This window comes from Amphiprion ocellaris, chromosome 12 (assembly GCF_022539595.1).
Source record: "Amphiprion ocellaris isolate individual 3 ecotype Okinawa chromosome 12, ASM2253959v1, whole genome shotgun sequence".
Lineage (NCBI taxonomy): Eukaryota > Metazoa > Chordata > Actinopteri > Pomacentridae > Amphiprion > Amphiprion ocellaris.
Genome location: NC_072777.1, coordinates 18,122,166 through 18,141,776, shown reverse-complemented (window position 1 = coordinate 18,141,776; position 19,611 = coordinate 18,122,166). Strand labels below are relative to the sequence as shown.

Here is a 19,611-nt window from a genome sequence, read left to right as displayed (position 1 = left end):
TCCAAAGATAACAATATCATAGATGCCATTATCCCAAGTGCCAATTAAACCTGTGTGAGAGATATTTCATACAGTTTTGAATGTTCAGAGAGGTTGTTAGTAGTAATGGATGGAGATAATGTATTCAGCCTACTTATACTATTGCAGTAGATTTGGAGGGTGTAGAAAGCTTGAAATAGTAAAATGACGGACATATTTCAATTTGTTAGTAATGTTGTCTACAGCAAGTGATAATACTACCAGATGGCATTATAGCAGAATCCCAGCACAGTACAGTCTTAGAGCTGATTCTAGGGAAATATCACATTTTTCAATGTCTTTTGTATATCTGTGATCCTGACTTACTCATGTTGATGTTCCCTGGTACCATTTTCAAAGACTACTGTGTTTTGGCCATGTGTCATTGTTGTTTGACATCATCTACTATTTATTTATATCATCAAAGTTCTTAATTAACTTCATGTTTAGTCTGACCAGCAAATCCACTTAACCTGCAGCCTGACCTAAATTTTTTGCTCTTTTCTTTTTTCTGCTGCTTTTACACATAGTTCCAATCACAGGTGAGTATAAGCAATGAAACCAAACTGGCAAGGGTGGTTTTTTTGGTTTGATGAAAATGGGGTGTTTTCTTCTGATAGTGTCAGAGGCATAAGCTACTACAAATTCTGGGAAGATGTGTTGTTTCTAGAGTTCAGATCAATATGTGTACATTACTCTAGCTTAGTTTACAGAGCCTTCTTGAAATACATACTGAGTCATTTCCTGCTTAGAGCTGATAAGAGAATAGTGGGGGTCATTTTCATCATATTGCATTCTGGGCACTATAAATTTAAACAGCGATGGAAATGAGCAAGCAAGATAACAATTTGATCAGTAAATTATCACTTAACCCTATTTTCTCTCCTTTCATAGATGAGAACCACAGCGGCTCTGCAGCAGAGAACAGCAGACTCCTGGATGTCCCTCGGTATCACTGTGAAGGAACTGAATCTCCTTATCAGACAGGACAACTTCACCCTGCCATCAGAGTGGCTGATCTCCTACAGCACATCAACTTAATGAAAACGTCCGACAGCTACGGTTTCAAAGAAGAATATGAAGTAAGATTGTATTATTAGTACTTTTGTCAGTAGAGTTTGTAGGAGCATTTTGTGATACAAGTGTTTCTTTTGATCCTTTATCGCAGAGGGTGATGCATTTTTAACGCAGAAAACAATATAAATGTGTTATTGTGAAGAGCAGTGTCACGTTATTTGATGTTTTGGCTTCATGTTGAAGTGGAAAAATGACTACTACCTTTTTGACCTTTTTTTATGGTCCTCTTGTTTTTTTGTCTAGAAGGAATTATCTAAATACTCATGTTCCAATAGAATAACATTTTTGCAGCAACCAAACAAAAATACGTTAAAATGTCTGTTAATAGATATTTTACAGTACCTAATAATTTAAAGAATTCATGACATGTAATTTTCTTTGTGTTTTTTCTCCGTTGTTGGTGATACAGAGCTTCTTCGAGGGCCAATCGGCCTCCTGGGACGTAGCCAAGAAAGAGCAGAACCGTACCAAAAACCGCTATGGGAACATTATAGCATGTAAGCAATCAAACTTTACTGTATTTCTGTACTTGTCACAACATAAGTAACACTAGTATATAGGAAGACAATAGGAAACAAAGAGGTAAAGTGATGGAGAAAGAGTGTATTTAAAGAAGCAGATTTAAGTTTACAAGACAAGACAAAAAAAAAACAAAAAAACTGTGAATTGTGTTTTGGCTCATGTCGGACTTTGAGAAAGCCTGCTCCAGAGTCAATGAGCAGTAACTGCAGAAACTGAATCGACATTAGTGTTTAATCAGTGCTTTGCACAGCTCTTCCCGGTGTACTTTCATGATCTCAGACTCACAAAGTATGAGTGAAATTGACTCAAAGGATTTAAATTTACTGTCACAGACAGAAGGGTTATGGGGCAAGATGACTATGCTTTTATGTGTTTTTACCTTTTAATATTGACATCATTACATTTGAATACATACCATTGTGTGTACTTGACGATTTGATTTGATTTGATCAACTTCAAAATAATATGATAATGTAATGTGCTTTATGAGGACTATGGATTGTGCTGTAACCAAACAGCTCATCAACTGTTCACATCACTTTTCAATCACATTCTGATTGAAATGTTGCTGGATTCTGATTAGTGCACAGAAGGACATGACATCCCCTTTTTCCAGTTAAACTCTGCCCACTACAAAAAATAAACAGAGAACTGTTTTCCTCAAAATAACAACAGCAGATTTAAATTTATCAGAAAATCGTGTCCTCTTTTAGTAAGACATCACTTTTTTTCACATCACATTTAGTAAGACATTTTCAGGAGTTTTAACGATGATATTTTTATTATAAAGCAATAAGCACATTTCTTTCCTCTGTCTCTTTCAATCGTCCAACATTGTTTTACATTGTCTCTCTTTAGATGACCATTCAAGGGTTATTCTCCAGCCCATAGAAGACGACCCATCCTCCGACTACATCAACGCCAACTACATCGATGTAAGTGGAAACGCATCGAATGCTACTATTGGCTCCCAACGAAACCAACGAAACCACACTCCCTCGCTCGTATGTCAGGCCTCTATATCTTTATTGCGTCTACTGGTCATCCTTTGTGTCATTTATCCATTTAGCCACCTCAAAAACACACCATGCACACAGTACATGTGTTTTTCTCAGGTGTCAATCTGCTTGTTTTTCTTTCAAGTCTTTCCATCAATTCACTCATCCATCCCCAATTTATTGATTTATGTTGATGTGGTCAACATGAGCCAAATTAAGTACAACAGCAGATTTTTAGTCATCATTTGGATGTAGTAGACTTAGCTGAATCAGTTTTGCAGAAATCCAGGACAGAGGTAAATCCATACAAAAGCCCTGTGTGTCTTACTGAACTTGACCAAGAAATAATGTGACGCACAACCTACCATTAAACTAAAGTTTGTAATGTGTAGACTTGGTTTTTGGTACAAATTAAAAAAGATGTAATTTGTTAAAAAATGAGCTTAAAAAATTATAGTGTAAACTATTTTGTTATGGGTGGACAGAGCTAAGTTTGCTGATTCACTGCTGGTGGTAGCTTTATATTTAGCATTTGGCAAGAATCATAAACATTTTTCCCAAAATGTCAAACAGTAACTGACATAAGCCTTCAACCCAGCCATCTTTTAGCTGGTCCATCCAACTGTTCAGCTATCTTATAAATACACAATTCACTTTCCAGCTTGTAGTTTCATCTGTAGTTTGTCCAACCACCTATTAGTCCATGCCATAATCTACATCTGTTCATCATTGATCTTTTTCCATCTCCACCTCTCCACTCTTCCTATTCGTCATCTCTCAACAGTCATCTGCATGTTGGGCACTACTACTCACATTGTGCTTTTTAAATAATAATATGCCTCTAGCATGCTCTTCTGTAATATTATTTACTATCATTAAAACTGTTTCATGCATCCTACCACTCACATTAAGCTAGAATTAGAATGAACAGAGTAAACACTTCCTGATGTACCCAGCTAATCTTTTTTGGAGCAGCTAAGACAGCTGTCACAGAATTTTGACTGTACGGAAAAGACAATGACAGCTGTAAGACAGAACGCTGAAACTACAGTATATCTGAAATGTTTGTTCAATGAGATTGTAACACATCAGCCTCTGGCTCTTTTTGACAAAATACTATCATGTGCCTTCACTTGAAGGTGTTTTAATGCCGTCAGGAAGTGTCCATTCTATTCCGTCTAATTTGGAGTTTTGGATCACTTTTTTTTCTGCATGTCCTGTTCAAACTCCCATTATGTCAGTGCAACTTTTCTTTTTCTGATTGACATTCGCTGACATTGTTGTGCTTTCTTTCTTTCTTTCTTTCCTTCTTTCTTCCTTTCTTTCTTTCTTTCTTTCTTTCTTTCTATCTTTCTTTCTTTCTTCCACTCGTTCTTTCTGCCTGTGGCTTGGGCTGTAGATTTGGCTGTACAGGGATGTAAGTATCACTGTGAATTCTTTCATTCGTGCCCCTCAACCTTTACATATGTCCACCTACACATTCATTTGAACACCAGTTCTTACATGCATCAAGTCATGACAACATCTATTTTGAGTTGCTGGGGCCTCTATTGCATGAAAGATTTCCCTTCTGCTTGACCTCCCACTATTCTTTCTTGCATTCCAGTGTATCTTGTAAAGTCTGCCAATGCATAGCTCTTATATGTTCTTGCTGCCATCAGGAAAACCTAATCAGCAGTTGTAATAGTGTAAAGGTGATGTCAGGTACTGGTGTTTTAAGTTAGAAAAGTTTCTATTCATGTCATCATGATGAGATGGCCAACTTTAATGAACACAGACAAACAGTGATTTTCTTGCACTGTGGATGTCTTCAATCATGCTAGAAGTTTTTGCACCCTGAAAATTCATTTATATATTTGTAGTGCATAGGATAACTTTGGTATTGTGTTTTTAGGGATACCAGAGGCCAAGTCACTACATTGCTACTCAGGGTAAGATGCTGCAACATTGTCAGATCCATGCTAAAATACACAATCTGTATAGCTGTTTTTTTACAGGATGTCATTATCAAGACACGTTCATCATACTCTCGTCATAGATTTAGCCATAAAAAGTATTGTGTGTTGGTATGTAGGTCCTGTTCATGAGACAGTGTATGACTTCTGGAGGATGGTGTGGCAGGAACAGTCAGCCTGCATCGTGATGGTAACCAATTTGGTGGAGGTTGGAAGGGTGAGTTGTTCTTCTGTTTTTATCTGTTTTCTGCTATGCAGTTCAGCTGTGTAAGTCATTTATTAGTGCTTAGCTGTTTTTTGTTTAAAGTGCTCAGTAAACATTATCCAAACCTGTAAACAATTTCTAGACTTTCTAGAGCATTTGACAATGTACTTACAGCTTGGTAGAAGTAAAAATCAACGGAAAGTACTGTAAAATGTCTGCAACTAATACCGTGTATTCTTCAAACATGTTATGGTTTGAGAGTTCTGGTCAATAAAAATAGCATGTGTTATGTTTTATTAGTTGTAAGGTACAATCTAATTTTTTTATTGTACCATTCTATATCACCCGCTTTATTCAGATCTCCTTTTTTATTACCTCATCTTAATTTTTGTGTTTCTCAGGTCAAATGCTATAAGTATTGGCCAGATGATGCTGAAGTGTATGGAGACTTCAAGGTGACTTTTGTAGAGGTTGAACCTCTTGCTGAATACGTGGTTCGCACATTTACATTGGAGAGGGTGAGTAGTAGCTAATCTTGTCAGAATCTTTCTTTCTCATGATGCGACATTTAGTCTTTAATGTGTTGTATTTATTTTGTATTTAGCATTGTTTTGATAAATGTTAAATACTCAACTATAGCTGTGAATGCCTCATTAATTGGCCAGTTAAAAGTGCATCCTGTCTCCTCCTGTTTCTTGCTTCAGTGAGCTCTACACTCATAAATCTGATGAGAGCAGATAATGAATGAAATGTGAACATGCAACATCTGTCATGAAATTTTGCTGAAAGATGTTTCTCTTTGCTCAGCGTGGTTTCAATGAAGTCCGGGAAGTCAAGCAGTTCCACTTCACAGGCTGGCCTGATCACGGAGTTCCATACCATGCCACGGGACTACTTTCCTTCATCCGCAGAGTTAAAATTTCCAATCCACCCTCTGCAGGACCAATTGTGGTCCACTGCAGGTACGAAAATATGTACATGCACACTTTTATATACTCTGTCACACATTATTAATATGCATCCTTACATCTGAAATACACTTGCATAAATCGTTTTGTTTTTTTTCCTCAAGTACAGACATAAAGAATGATTTCTAAAATGTATATGTCTCTCTGTTTTTCTCTCTGTAGTGCTGGAGCAGGACGCACTGGCTGTTTCATAGTCATCGACATCATGCTGGACATGGCAGAGAGAGAAGGCGTGGTCGACATCTACAACTGTGTCAAGGCTCTCCGCTCCAGGAGGATCAACATGGTACAGACTGAGGTGACTGCATTACCCATCCTCCATCTGCATCCACCTCCTAGAGTAGCCATAGTGATCCCACCCACACCTTGAGACTCAGCCATTAGCATGGTACAGGCTGAGTTACTATGTGTCATCATCAATCAACCACACAATAATGAAAATCTCACCTCATTCTGTTTAAAGTGCAAGTTTTGCATGGAAATGGTTGTTCTATAATGATAATGGCCAAGCCATAATATATTTTTTTCTGTCAGAATGACAGACACATTTCTTAAGACTGGAAAATAACTTACTTTCCCCCTTCCAGTGATATAATGCAGAATTGCATCGTTTTGCACAGTAATGTGTGTTGCTGAAATGTTAAACTGTACTTGAAGAAAGTACATTCATTACTCATTGCAGGAATGGGACTGATTTAACTGATGATAGTTTGTGGAGAATTTCATATAACACTTAAATACTAAACAATATTTACAAAAATATCTACACTAGGGACCATCAAATTTGAAGTGACCTTTATTATGACTGTTCTGCTCCTTCATTTTCTTTTAATAAAACAATTTCAAACAATATGGATATTCCTTTAGAAACATGCCAAAGTCATCATCCTCATCATGCATAAAGTATTGCAACAAGAACATGACATTATTCAAGGTTTCAGGACAGACAATACACCACAGCATAAAACAAACTGAGTTTTGTATTTGATTCTATTCAGTGTAGGTAAAAACTGTTACGGGGGGAAGCCGGAGAACCCAAGCGCAGACTCACAGAAACTGACAGACAAATGAATAACTGAAAGAGATTTATTTCACCAAATAACTAACCAATACAGGAACACAGAACTGAACTGGGGGGGAAAGAACCAAACCAAAACTACTAAACTCTACCAGCAAACTCTATGAATATAAAAACGGAAATCTACAAACTGAACCGACTTAACAAAACTAAGCTAAAGAGGGATACTCACAAAATGGGGAAACTGATAACCGAGAGGAAAACAGGCTGGGGAAAATCCATGAACAGACAACGGAACACAACCGAGTCCAAGAGGGGGGAAATCCAGGAGGGGGAAAGCAGCAGAGTCCATGGGGCTGAGGCAGTCTGGAAATTGCAGGCTTGGTGGGGAACAGTATCTACAAGAGTAACAGGATCGATGGTCCGACGGGGAATGAGTGACTGAGCAGAGTTTAAATAGGGAGCAGGTGATATTGAGGGCAGGTGAGCTGATTACTGGAACGTGATTCACCTGTAATAATCAGCTGAGTGCAGGCAGGTGAGCAGGGAGAGCAAGACACAGGGATGAGAGACAAGAGGGAGAGAGATGACATATAGAGGGAGCCAAAGGGACAGGTCAAAACAGATTGCAGAAAATCAAGGAGGAAGAAAGAAAGAGGGAGAAAGAGGGAGAAGGAACAGGAGCAGGAGCAGAATCATAACAAAAACAAGTTTTATAGAATCTTTGTCATGCTTGGATGCCTGTTACCAAGAAAGCTAGCTTCTTCTCTGTTTCACACAGACTTATTTGGAAGTGCAAAGTATTATTTGAGAAGATGTTGTGTTCCAGAAATGTACATGCATACATTCAGAGTATATATTTATTCAATTGCACCACAAGCTTGTGACTCTCTCAGAATGAAGCTCCATACATTCCTTTAATGGAACCTGCTAAGGCTGTAGTCTTGGTCATAATTTAAATAATTAAATATATACATAATAAAATGAATAAAATAATAATAACGTTCTACAGAATTACTCTGTAACAACATAGCAATAGCACTTTATTTAACTTGTCCTATAAATAGCACAATTATAGGCATTCACCAAAACAGAATTCTGTCTGTCTCTGCATTGAATTGAATCTGCTCTCATTTGCTTGAAAAATCAAAAGATACTACTATCTGATTCAGCCAATCCTCAACAGTCATCATTTCTTCTCCTTCATGCCTCCATGTCCACTCACTCTTCACTCACACAGTGTCTGCATACTCACTTTCATATCATATCACAGCTGTTTGTTATCCATGTGACAAGTCGTGTATGTTTTATTGTTTGCAAAGGTCTTTGTCCAAGAATAAAATATGTGTATGTGTATATAATGATATGTTTGTCTCAAATCACGTTCTCAGGAGCAGTATATATTCATCCATGACGCCATACTGGAGGCTTGTCTATGTGGAGAAACAGCCATACCAGTCTGCGAGTTCAAAGCGGCTTTTTATGAGCTGATCCGCATAGATTCCCAGACCAACTCGTCCCATCTGAAGGATGAGTTCCAGGTAAAGCCTGATTGTACTGCTATGGTCTCCAATGAATTTTAAAATTTTCCAGCACGAAACAAATACAAAAATGCCAATACTCTGCTGTTTGTGCTCAGTATGATGCAAACAATTAAAGATCAGCAAAGCTTTGTAAAGAATTTAAAAGTGGCCACATTTTTGTAAAACAAGGAGCTTCTGAATCAATTTTTTGCCTTGCTCCAAACTTCTGAAATTCACCATTTAACTTTAGCTGCAGCCCAGAAACAAAATCAAATAGGGCAATGAAATGTTAGGTGGTGAGGCCAGCGGATGCAGATCAGAGATCCACAGACATCCATGGAGAGAACAAGCACAGGACCTTGTAGGTAACACAGAGTTGGTGACGTAATGGCGATACATAACAGTATAGAGAGTATAGAGTAGAGGAGAGGAGCCCAGTGCATCATGAGAGTTCCCCAGCAGTCTAAACCTATAGCAACATAATTAAGGGACAGCTCAGGTGATCCTGAGCAGTCCTAACTATAAGCTCTATCAAATAGGAAAGTTTTAAGCCTAGTCTTAAAAACAGAGAGGGTGTCTACCTCCAGAACCCAAACTGGGAGCTGATTCCTCAACAAATTCTGGAAACCAGCAGTCTGAAAACAGAGGGCTCTGTTAGAATGATGTCGTACAGTAATAATACAACCAGTCCTGTGATAGACTGGTGACCTCTCCAGGGTGTCCGCAGCCTTCACCCTAAGTAAAGACTCCAACCCCCTGAGCCTAGAGAGGATTAAGCAGTGTATAGAAAATGGATGGATGATATCAGTCAAAAAACTCCACAGGTTCCCTTTTTAGTGTACCAGTAACCCAACATTTTAAATGAACAACAGTTTTGATAGCATGATTTTTGAATGTATTTTAATCTCCATGTGGCCCATTTTTAAATTTTTCAATCCTGCCTCAATACTATGAATTAACTTGTACATTATTTCTCTTTCTGTCCAGACGTTAAACTCAGTGACTCCCCAGCCTCAGCCAGAAGACTGCAGCATTGCATTGTTGCCTAGAAACCAAGATAAGAACCGCTTTATGGATGGCCTACCTCCCGATAGATGCTTACCCTTTCTTATCACAATAGATGGAGAAAGCAGCAACTACATCAATGCTGCCCTGATGGATGTAAGTTAGTGACATATTCTATGTACATACAGCAAGGTTGTGTTATTTTCAACGAATCAAGCAAGAGTAGTTTGGGACATTTCACATTGTGTGTGTTCTTTTTTGATGAGTATATGTGATATAATAGCCTTTTAGATTAGTAAATATGTTGCTTCCAACATGCAATGTGAAAAATTTCCAAAACTAGTTGTCCCAAACTGCAGTCACATATTTGTTGAAAATGGTACAGGCTTTTTAAAGGGTATATAAGATTGATGATAAGGAGAAACATATGTGCATTTTATACAGAAAACATTCACACAAAAGCGTGTGCGCGCACACACACACACACACACACGCACGCACGCACACGCATGCATACACACACACACACACACACACACACACACACACACACACACACACACACACACACATACACACGGACAGACTCCCCTCCCTGTTTGTGTGATGCTGTGTTTGTGGTTTTAGCAGCAGAAGGCTAGAGACAAATCCAGGTTCTGAAAAGACCACTAGCTTTTCTGACCACCACTCAAGCATTTCTTATATTGGTGACAGTTGACACAGCCTTAACGTGTTGCTCATGTACCATGACTTAAAAAAACAAAGTCGCTGAGTCAATAGAAATTTTAAGGTAAGATGGCAATATCTGGTAATTTTCAGTCATAATTAGAAGTTAATGTTTTTTAGCAGCTCTGGTTTTTTTTAAAAAAAAAAAAGGGAAGCGAGAAGAAAAGATAGTCGGGGTAGGCTGAAGGTATGTGAGTAATTTCATAATAATGTTTGAAATACAAAATGTAATATTTGCATGGTGTGGAAAGAAACCTGGCTTTTCTCCAACAAAATATTTTAGTTGCTGTAAAAATTATGGAATTCAGTCAAGTTTTAAGAGATTACATTTAAAGTTTAGTTACTCACCTTTGGCCTCTCTCTAACCAAGCTGTCAGAAGAGTTCCAGGTAATGGGATTTTACTTCAAATCTCTAATACTGGATTTGTTTCATGGCTTCAGTGTTGTTCTGCCACCAGGTTCATGTTTTTCAATACCATTTACATCCTAAATCCTAAACCCAACCCTGACCCTCACATTAGATTGTCTTCATAATTATAATGCCTCAGTCACCAAAGCCATTCACACCTATGTCACATATTTGGCTGTACATTTTCGTTTAGTATAAGTTGCACTCTGTTAACATTCAGTTCAGTTAGTTCAGTATGTCATTAGAAACTGAGTTTTCTCTCTTTAATGTTTTAACCAACACAGTTAACATTAGACACATTTTTAATGTTAACTTGAGCTTTCTGAACTAACTGAATATGGAGTTAATTTAGCCCTTAAATGTACATGTCAATGTTCTGGACATATACTTGATTTGTGTATGCATGCTCCTGACCTTCACTGTTTATATGTCCACTGCATGATCACCTGACAAAACATCACGTCTTAAGTATACTTTCTTTGTCATATCTGACAAACTGTCCCACTCTGTTCTCCTGTTTTTGTTTTATGTGTGTATGTATGAAAGAGAGAAAGACTTATGTACTATAGTAACAATAAGGATAAAAATGTTTAACTCAAGGATGACTACTAAAAGCATGGCTTTAAGCTGCTGGATTGTTATTAGTATATTATTGTAAGTTATTGTTTGTTGACAAAGTGACTGCTTTATGGATAAAAGACCTTATATCAGTTTTGTTGTCTCTTCTCTGCAGAGCTACAGACAGCCTGCTGCATTCATCGTTACCCAGCATCCTTTGCCTAACACTGTCAAAGACTTTTGGCGTCTAGTTTACGACTATGGATGTACCAGTCTGGTGATGCTGAATGAGATCGACCTGGCTCAGGTAATTGACTGTGATAATGCCCCTGTATCATAACTTAATAATTTCATGCTACTATATTATCCTGTTTCTCTGAAAAGCATTTTTGTAGATGCAAATTCCATTCGACATTATAAACATAGCATTATTGCTTTTAATTACTTGATTTTACTTAAAGTGTTCATCTATTATACATTTTAAAACAGAAGCAAGTACACCACAGTATAATATTCCTTAAATGAAAATATAGGTCACAAAGTAGAAACTCAGTGGCACAAAAATGAATACAACTGTGATCACTGACACAAGTTACACAACCTGTGATCACTGAGGTAAAATGAGTGTCTGCCATTTCTAATCAGCCTAACTGCATGAACAAGGTTATGAAATGGCCTGTGATCACCAGAACTTTCTTAGTTTTGGGCCTATGAACTTTGTGTGTCTGCATCATGGCTTCACATAGGAAAGACCTGTCAGAGAATTGCCTGAAAAATCAGATAGTAAAACTTTGCAAAGGTAGAGAAGAGAAAATGATTCCTGGAAGATCAGTGACCAATTTAAAATTAGCAGAAACACAGTTGTATCAGTAATCAGAAATTATATAGAGCAAGCCTTAGTACCACTAAAAATAAATAAAATCTGCAGCCCTCCTAAAATGATGTAATGGACATTGTGCTACTTGCACTATCTAGTTCTGAAAAATGGATGGGAAAGTGCTTCAGCCTTGGTCCAAGACAAGTTTATGTGTGCTCTGACAATAGGACAGCTCGTAACATCTGCATCTATGAACGGCATCCAGAATAAAGCCTTTGCTTGCCCTTTTTTTTCCTTAATTCAAGATGAAACTTTTGAAAATACTTTGAGAAGAAGCCTGATGAATGTTGGAGGCGCACTCTTTGGCCCAAATTAATTTTGTTTGGTTAAGATGGGGTCCACCATGCTTGGTGTGAACCTTGTCGGGACTACCACAGTGAATACGTAGTTCAGACAGTAAAGCACAGAGGTGGGAGTGTGATGCTATGAAGCTGCATGAGAACAAAAGGTGTTGGTGAGATAACATTTACAGATAACACCATAAATGTCTGTGGATATACCAAATTACTGTCGGACAGGATGACTGTCTGCAAAAACTTGGCAATAAAAAAAATATTCTAGTATTATGATGATCCAAAGCACACTACCACGTTTCGAAAGAAAAAAAAGAGAACTATGACCTGGCCAAGTGTGTTGTCTGACATGAATTCAATAGAACACCTCTGGGGTGTTCTAAAGGGAAAGGTAGAGCAACACAACTTTTCCGGCAAAAAGCAGCTGCCTGAAGAATGACAGAACACCTCTCCTGAAGTTGTGGTACACTGATATCCTCTATGCTGAAGAGGATCGAGTCTGTCATCAAAAATATTGGTGAACATGTGAATTACTGAAAAAGGTTGAAGATTTAAACCTCAGTAATGAAAGCTGCACCACCTTTTTTGCACTGAGTTCCTACTGTGGGGCCTGTATTTTTATTATAGTGAATATGAAAAATTTCAAATGTTCAAATGTGTATGCAGATAAGAGAAGCTAATATATAAGACGGTTGCAACTAAAATGATCTAAAGCAATTAACTTATTATATATTATTATATAACTTAGTTATATCTAGTATAAATCTAATGAAATTTCATCTCTGACTTACTTTAGACAGAGAGCAACCATTTTAATACTGAAGAATAAACTAATTGTAAAAAACGCTAATATTGGCTTGAAATGCCTCCAGCATCAACTTCATATCAAGTCTCCTTATGAGAAAGGACATGTACAACCTACTAGTGGATAATTGTCTTGAGTACACTAAGATGCAAAATAGGCACAAAGCATATACAATTTGGAACGAAAAATAGCACTAAAAATGCTTAAATATTTGACCATTTATTTCTGTCCATCTCTGTGAAAATCCATTGTTGTTCTTTACCAATAATTTTGTTGTAAACACTCTGTTTCTACTCAGGGTTGTCCTCAATACTGGCCAGAAGAGGGCATGCTGCGTTACGGTCCAGTCCAGGTGGAATGTATGTCCTGTTCGATGGACTGTGATGTTATCAGTAGACTCTTCAGAGTCTGCAACCTGACCAGGGTTAGTACACACATTGATACTGTCTTGACATGTTGTAGTTTCTGTATATTTTCCCAACAGATGCTGCTGCAGTATTGCTATTTATCTGCTGTTCCAGTCTGTTATCTAATTTTTTCAACACAAAGGTGGTTTTAGGTATATATTCTACAGTCATCACAATAACAAAATACAACCACAAACAAACAGAAACTAAATCTTCTGAGTAGAATCAGATTAATTGTCCTCAGCTACATTTCTCAGCGCAATTATGCTTCTCTGCTGTTATTTTATGACATTTTTATCAGTTCCTCTAAGTGTCTGCTGTTTGATCTTTCAGCCTCAGGAAGGCTACCTGATGGTTCGTCAGTTCCAGTACCTGGGTTGGGCGGGTCATAGAGAAGTCCCTGCCTCCAAACGCTCCTTCCTGAAATTGATTCTTCAGGTCGATCAGTGGCAACGTGAGGGAGAAGAGGGAGAAGGCAGAACCATTGTACATTGCCTGTGAGTGCACACAAAACATACCTAACATCCAGTATCTTCTTTTTTCAGTGTGTTCATAAAAGTGTTGAGTGTCACACTGTAAGCAAGAAAAGTACTCAGAGAGCGCAGTACTCCGCCAAGGTTGCTTAGTCACCTAATGATTTCCAATGGATGAACTTTTAAAAAAAATTTGTGGTCCACAGCGGTGGATTTGTAGTAGGATTACAATCATGTGATCATCAGCAGGCAACTGATGTAGTGTTCGTCGGCATAATTACAGTGACGCCATGAGGCTATCTCGCAATGATACAGAACAAATCCGTGGATCCAGACTATAAGCTGCATCACTGCCAAAATCTAGTGACTTGGTCCTTGTGTCATTTCTGACCTTCCCTGAAAATTTCATTCAAATCTGCTAATCTGTTTTTGAATAATGTTGCTAACAGAGAGACAGACAGACAGATAAACCAACGCTGATCGTCATGCAACTCCACCGCATTTCTTGGCAGACTAATAATCTAAGAATGTGCATTGTTTGTGGGGTTCATTTAGCAGGGATCTAAAAAGATCTAATCTACTTAAAGAAATGGTGCACCAGTTGGTAGTAAATACAAAAACATGAATAGTTCATGAATGTCAGTAAGAGTGACATGTCTCTTCTTCCAGGTTGTCTTTTGTCTGTGATGCTTAAAAGTTACCGATAAAGTGATTTATGAACTATTTGGAAAAGAATTAATCATTCTGAAAAGATTGGGTTGATTTTGTAGGGAGTTACATCTTCATAGAAAATAAATAATTTTAAAGAAGCTTAAATTTATTTTTGGTACCGTTTTTTGATATGAAGTAACATTGGCAAAGACTTTTAAAAAGACTTTTAAAATATACATTTTTTTGTGTTGGATGATATTCAGATCAGGGTTTACACTCACCATACAGAGCTTTGTGATGCTGATTGAAATGGTCAGACAAATTAGTCGTGTTTCCTTGTGTAATGGGATGCTCACAGAGTCACTGTTTTTTGATCAACATCATCCCTTCTGTGGCTGAATTGTTTCTATACAGATGATGTTTCTTTTTGCAGCCACATCCTTCACATCACTTCCTTTTCACTGTTTCTTTCCTGGTCCTCACTTATTTTGGTGTGAAGCTTACATGTCAACAAACTCTGTGTCTTTTAAATCAACTTAAAAAAAAAACAAAGCAAACCTCAGTGTATCCAAGAACCCTTAAATTAGAGTAAATGATGTTCTATCAGACAGACTTCTCATGTAGATTAATCATGGAAAATGAAAACTGTGTAAGCTTTCCTTCTGTATCAAGGAGCAAAAAAAAATTGTCATGATCTGTTTACTTTCATTTGCTTTGCTTCACACCACACCTCCAGCGATGTGACCTTTGTGCATGTCAGCATCCCACTGTCAGTACTGAAATGATATATTGTGCAGCCCTAAAATGGAATACTAAACTGTGCATTTTGGCTTGGTCTGTACATTGCTTTGTGTTTGTAGAAATGGAGGTGGGCGTAGTGGAGTATTCTGTGCCAGCAGTATCGTGTGTGAGATGGCCAAGAGACAGAGTGTGGTTGATGTCTTCCACGCTGTGAAAACCTTGAGGAACAGCAAACCTAACATGGTGGATACTCCGGTGGGTTTCCCTCATTTTGAGTATTTAATCCACTATGCCAAGGTCATCCAAACAGTTTTTGTTTTCTGTTTTTTTTTATTTACTCCTGTTGCATTTTTGTTTGTTGTGGACTCATTTTTCACTGCAATAGAAAAGTGCAGCACCTCTATGGAAACAGCATTTTCCATTTGTTTTCGTACTTGTCTTTTCTTTGCTCTGTGTAAACACAGCCTACACTTTCCTTGAAAACTCAGAATTTTTTAAGTTGCGCTCACTTGTGTTGTTAATATACACTACCGTTCAAAAGTTTGGGTTCACCCAGACAATGTCATGTTTTTCATGAAAACTCACATTTTTATTCATGTGCTAACATAATTACACAAGGGTTTTCTAATCATCAGTTAGCCTTTCAACACCATTAGCTAACACAATGTAGCATTAGAACACAGGAGTGATGGTTGCTGGAAATGTTCCTCTGTACCCCTATGTAGATATTCCATTAAAAATCAGCCGTTTCCAGCTAGAATAGTCATTTACCACATTACTTCTGATTAATTTAATGTTATCTTCATTGAAAAAACTGCTTTTCTTTCAAAAATAAAGACATTTCTGAGTGATTCCAAACTTTTGAACAGTAGTGTATCTATGAAGTCATACAAGTATGAGCAAAACTATGAATGTGTGGCCTTGCAGACATTAATGTGTACTTTGTGTTTGTAAACAGGAGCAGTATAGGTTCTGTTACGACCTGGCATTGGAGTTCATCGAGTCCTCCTAAGCCAAGGATAGAATTGGAGAAGGTGAAGAAGAGCTGGAGAACATCTGTTCACTTCTTGTGCGTTTGACCCTTTGCTTGGTCCCGACTCCCTTCTGTGGTGACTGTTCTGTAGTATCCAATTTGCATCCCTACAAATGGCGCAAGTGAATTTGGCTCCTTGTACAGTGATGTTGAACAAAGGGAAATGTTTAGACTTTGGACAGGGAGTGTGATAAAGAGGAGTGAGCAGAGGAGGAGATGTTACTCCTGTTACTCCTTTATTCTTATTGTACAGCTTTTGAGTGCCAGCGGGCCCCTGTATGTTTTGGGCCCCATTTAAACATTTAGCCTCTCGCCACAGCTCCCATGGACATAATGCTTTGTGCTGTTTCAGCTACAGTACTCAATGTGCACTGCAGATGTCTCCCTTCCCCTTGCAAAATGCAACCACAGCTTTTGATAAAACGCAAATTAAAGTTACCATTGGCCCCTCATTACCGCTCTTGTGCTAATTTAACAGTGTTGGGCATCTCATCATCATCATGGTAATGTTTAAGTATTTGCAGCCAGTACTTTTGTATAAGAACAAGAAACTCTGTGACTGCTTCTGTTTCTAGTCCATATTTCTTCGTCTTATTTTCTGCTCATTTCAGTGAACTCTGTGTCACAACATTACTATGTATTTTTATTATCTACTCAGTAGCCACTTTGAACTCATTTTATTTTGGTTACACATGATTGATTGTCGGATTATGGAACAGAGACAAAGAAAATAATCTATCATTCTAAGTTTGGCTCTTAAATACAATAGTGTCTGAGAAAAACACTGACTATGAGACAAGACAAAACGGAAAGTTTACATTGGGGGTATTTAGCTTTTAGAATTTTTATAATATCATGAAATGGTAACTTGAAAAATGTTATGTAGGATTTTCACTAAAATGTATTTGTGTTATGTATCATCGTTTATGTTTTCTGCAGTCACTGAGAGCTGCTGAGTTTATTCTTTCTGATTACTTTTGTAGTATTATGTAACAATCTACTGTAAAGAAGTGTTGTGCCCCAAATGGAACACGTGTTCATCCATGTGACATTAGCCTAATCATGTTTGTTTCAGGGCTGGGCCCAATGCACTTTCAATTCAGCCAATTAACAAATGGAATATCTTTCAAAAGCATGAAAAGCTTTTGGAAACAAGAAAATCAGTTCATTTACTATTATCAACAAAAGAGATTTAACATTTTTTTTCAAAAGAGAAATTACAGTTTCCGTTTAGGCTTTGAAGAGAATTGGCAGTGAACTGATCCCAGGCCTCATTTGTTTTGTGCACTGGTGGTCAACACTTGTTTTAATATTATTTTGTAGCTGATGTTTATTCATAAGCCAAAGACTTTATGTAAATATATCTTTATGGATAAAGCACATTGTTTGTATTTATTGTTTGTTTACTTGCATTGCTTGTAAGAACAATCATTTTTCATTCCATGTTTACTCTACCACCGGCATTTCTTAACCCACACGTTGGGACACAAAATGGGCTGCAAGTCTGTTTCTTCTGGAGCCTGAGCGTGTTAGTGTGATGTACTGAGCCCATATGTGGTCCCAAAGTTAGACACTATATCTGGTCAATTTGGGTCCATGAAGAAGAGTTTAAGAATCCCTGATTGAAGCTGTATATTAAAGCATTAGAGGTAGCTTTTCAGTATTTACGTGGAATTCTCTAGTGTTGTCTTTGTTTTCACTTAATGAATCTCTGTGATGTTAATGTAGTTTATTTGTGTAAAGCCCATGGCTCTGTTCGTGGTCAGTAGAACATCAGTGCATTTATATGCACAAAGCATTTTGGATAATAGCTCCTATCCCTCTTAACGTCTCAGTCGGGATAAGCTGTTTATCTTCATCCTCATATCCTGTTCACCATTATCCCTGAACACACACTGACTCAGTTGTGCAAACAGGCTTAGTGGCTGGAACATGCAGGACTGTGATACAAAAACATTTATTGTGCCTAATCATTTAACAGTATCTTTGATCGCAACCAGGGCCTTGTTGAATGCGTTCTTATGGACGATCAGTGTTTTGAACACCTTTTTGACCATGATTCATTGTGTTTTATTCATTAGAGTGCTTCTTTGTAAGGTTTTACGAGCTTACCGAATACCAGATGTTTGTGCACAAACTGATTCAGAAAAAAAAACTTTATTGTAAATAAAATGCCATATGTTCCAATCAGTTGGAGCAAGAACAGCCCTTCTCCCGAGTATGTTTTGTAAATAGACTACCATGAGTACTCTAAATAGCTCTATTGTTAGATGAACAGTAGAGATGTAGATGATGGATGCAATGTCAGAATATTAGTTCTGTTGTAGATAAAAAGTCACAGATTGTCCTCTTGGAGGATTCAAATTCAAATATTGCCAGATGGTAGATTTCACTGAATACAGAACTTTGTTCTGTTGGTGGAACATCAACTTTCAGTTTCTTTTTCTAGATTTCTGTTCTGACCCAAAGAAGGGAAAGAAAACTCAGAGGCCATAATGTGGTACAAGTTTAATTGTCTTCAATGATGATGGGATTACCATTTTGGCTAAACTTACTGTTTCACCGGAGAGTGATGAGGGTATTAACAGAAAGTGACTATAGTAAGGAAACCCGCTGAACAACACTCTTAAGGGAAAAGTTGTAGAAAAAATCTGAAAATACCCATAATTCTTGTTTACTAAATCTGAAGGCCCTCAAGTGTACTGACTGAAGCTGGCCACTGGACGACAGGTCAGTCTGAGTACAGAATTAATATACATGGTTCATCATTATTATTGTCTGTAATGTTTGGCTTCTTTGCTGTAATAAAGACCACTTCTTTAATTAAAAGCGTTGGAAGTATTTTTATTGGTTTATAATTACAGAAAAAACAGAAGGCGGAAAAGGAAGAGTAAACATTCTATCCTTGGTAGTTTGTGATATCTTCAACTGTGCTGTTCTACAGCCTAATGATGTTCACACTATTAATTTTAAATCTCCTACATACCCAGAGTCCACATAAACACCTACCTTATGCTGATTAATCCTCTTTTCAAGACTGTGAGGGTGTGTAAATGATGACAACACATGAGAGTTATTGAAAACACTGTAGGTGTGTAGCACCTTTTGTACCACTGTTCATGGTGGGAGAATTTTTACACATTAATAGTTGTGTTATGTTCTTTCATTCCCTATTTATTCTTTCACTGTACGAAAACTTAACAACAGATGATATGAAGTTAGCTTTTGAAAATATACCACTGTTTTGCGGGTAGATGTTGTGCTGTTATAACTGGGAGTACCAGGGCCCAGCGCTCCTCGATCAATATAGTCGCATCTCATTCTCTACTTTGAGCCTGCTCGTGTCCTT

At 37.6% G+C, this 19,611-nt stretch overlaps 1 protein-coding gene across 23 annotated transcripts in view; it reads left to right on the top strand.

Annotated features, from left to right (window-relative positions):
- Window positions 1–19,091, top strand: part of ptprk (protein tyrosine phosphatase receptor type K) — a 121,414-nt gene extending 102,323 nt beyond the window's left edge. For 3 of the 23 annotated variants that reach the window (XM_055015829.1, XM_055015830.1, XM_055015822.1), the window contains 18 exons: window positions 549–560; window positions 913–1,100; window positions 1,493–1,592; window positions 2,476–2,621; window positions 4,015–4,032; window positions 4,510–4,546; window positions 4,690–4,787; window positions 5,177–5,293; window positions 5,583–5,737; window positions 5,906–6,041; window positions 8,153–8,302; window positions 9,272–9,445; window positions 10,386–10,403; window positions 11,158–11,289; window positions 13,256–13,381; window positions 13,698–13,861; window positions 15,349–15,484; window positions 16,188–19,091. In XM_055015829.1, the coding sequence (XP_054871804.1) occupies window positions 549–560; window positions 913–1,100; window positions 1,493–1,592; window positions 2,476–2,621; window positions 4,015–4,032; window positions 4,510–4,546; window positions 4,690–4,787; window positions 5,177–5,293; window positions 5,583–5,737; window positions 5,906–6,041; window positions 8,153–8,302; window positions 9,272–9,445; window positions 10,386–10,403; window positions 11,158–11,289; window positions 13,256–13,381; window positions 13,698–13,861; window positions 15,349–15,484; window positions 16,188–16,241 (1,961 nt within the window). In that variant the 3' untranslated portion in view covers window positions 16,242–19,091. Of the gene's footprint in view, window positions 1–548; window positions 561–912; window positions 1,103–1,492; window positions 1,593–2,475; window positions 2,622–4,014; window positions 4,033–4,509; window positions 4,547–4,689; window positions 4,788–5,176; window positions 5,294–5,582; window positions 5,738–5,905; window positions 6,042–8,152; window positions 8,303–9,271; window positions 9,446–10,385; window positions 10,404–11,157; window positions 11,290–13,255; window positions 13,382–13,697; window positions 13,862–15,348; window positions 15,485–16,187 lie in introns of all 23 variants that reach the window. The other 20 variants (XM_055015840.1, XM_055015841.1, XM_055015843.1 and 17 more) reach the window with 15 other exon arrangements.
- Window positions 19,092–19,611: the final 520 nt, after the last annotated feature.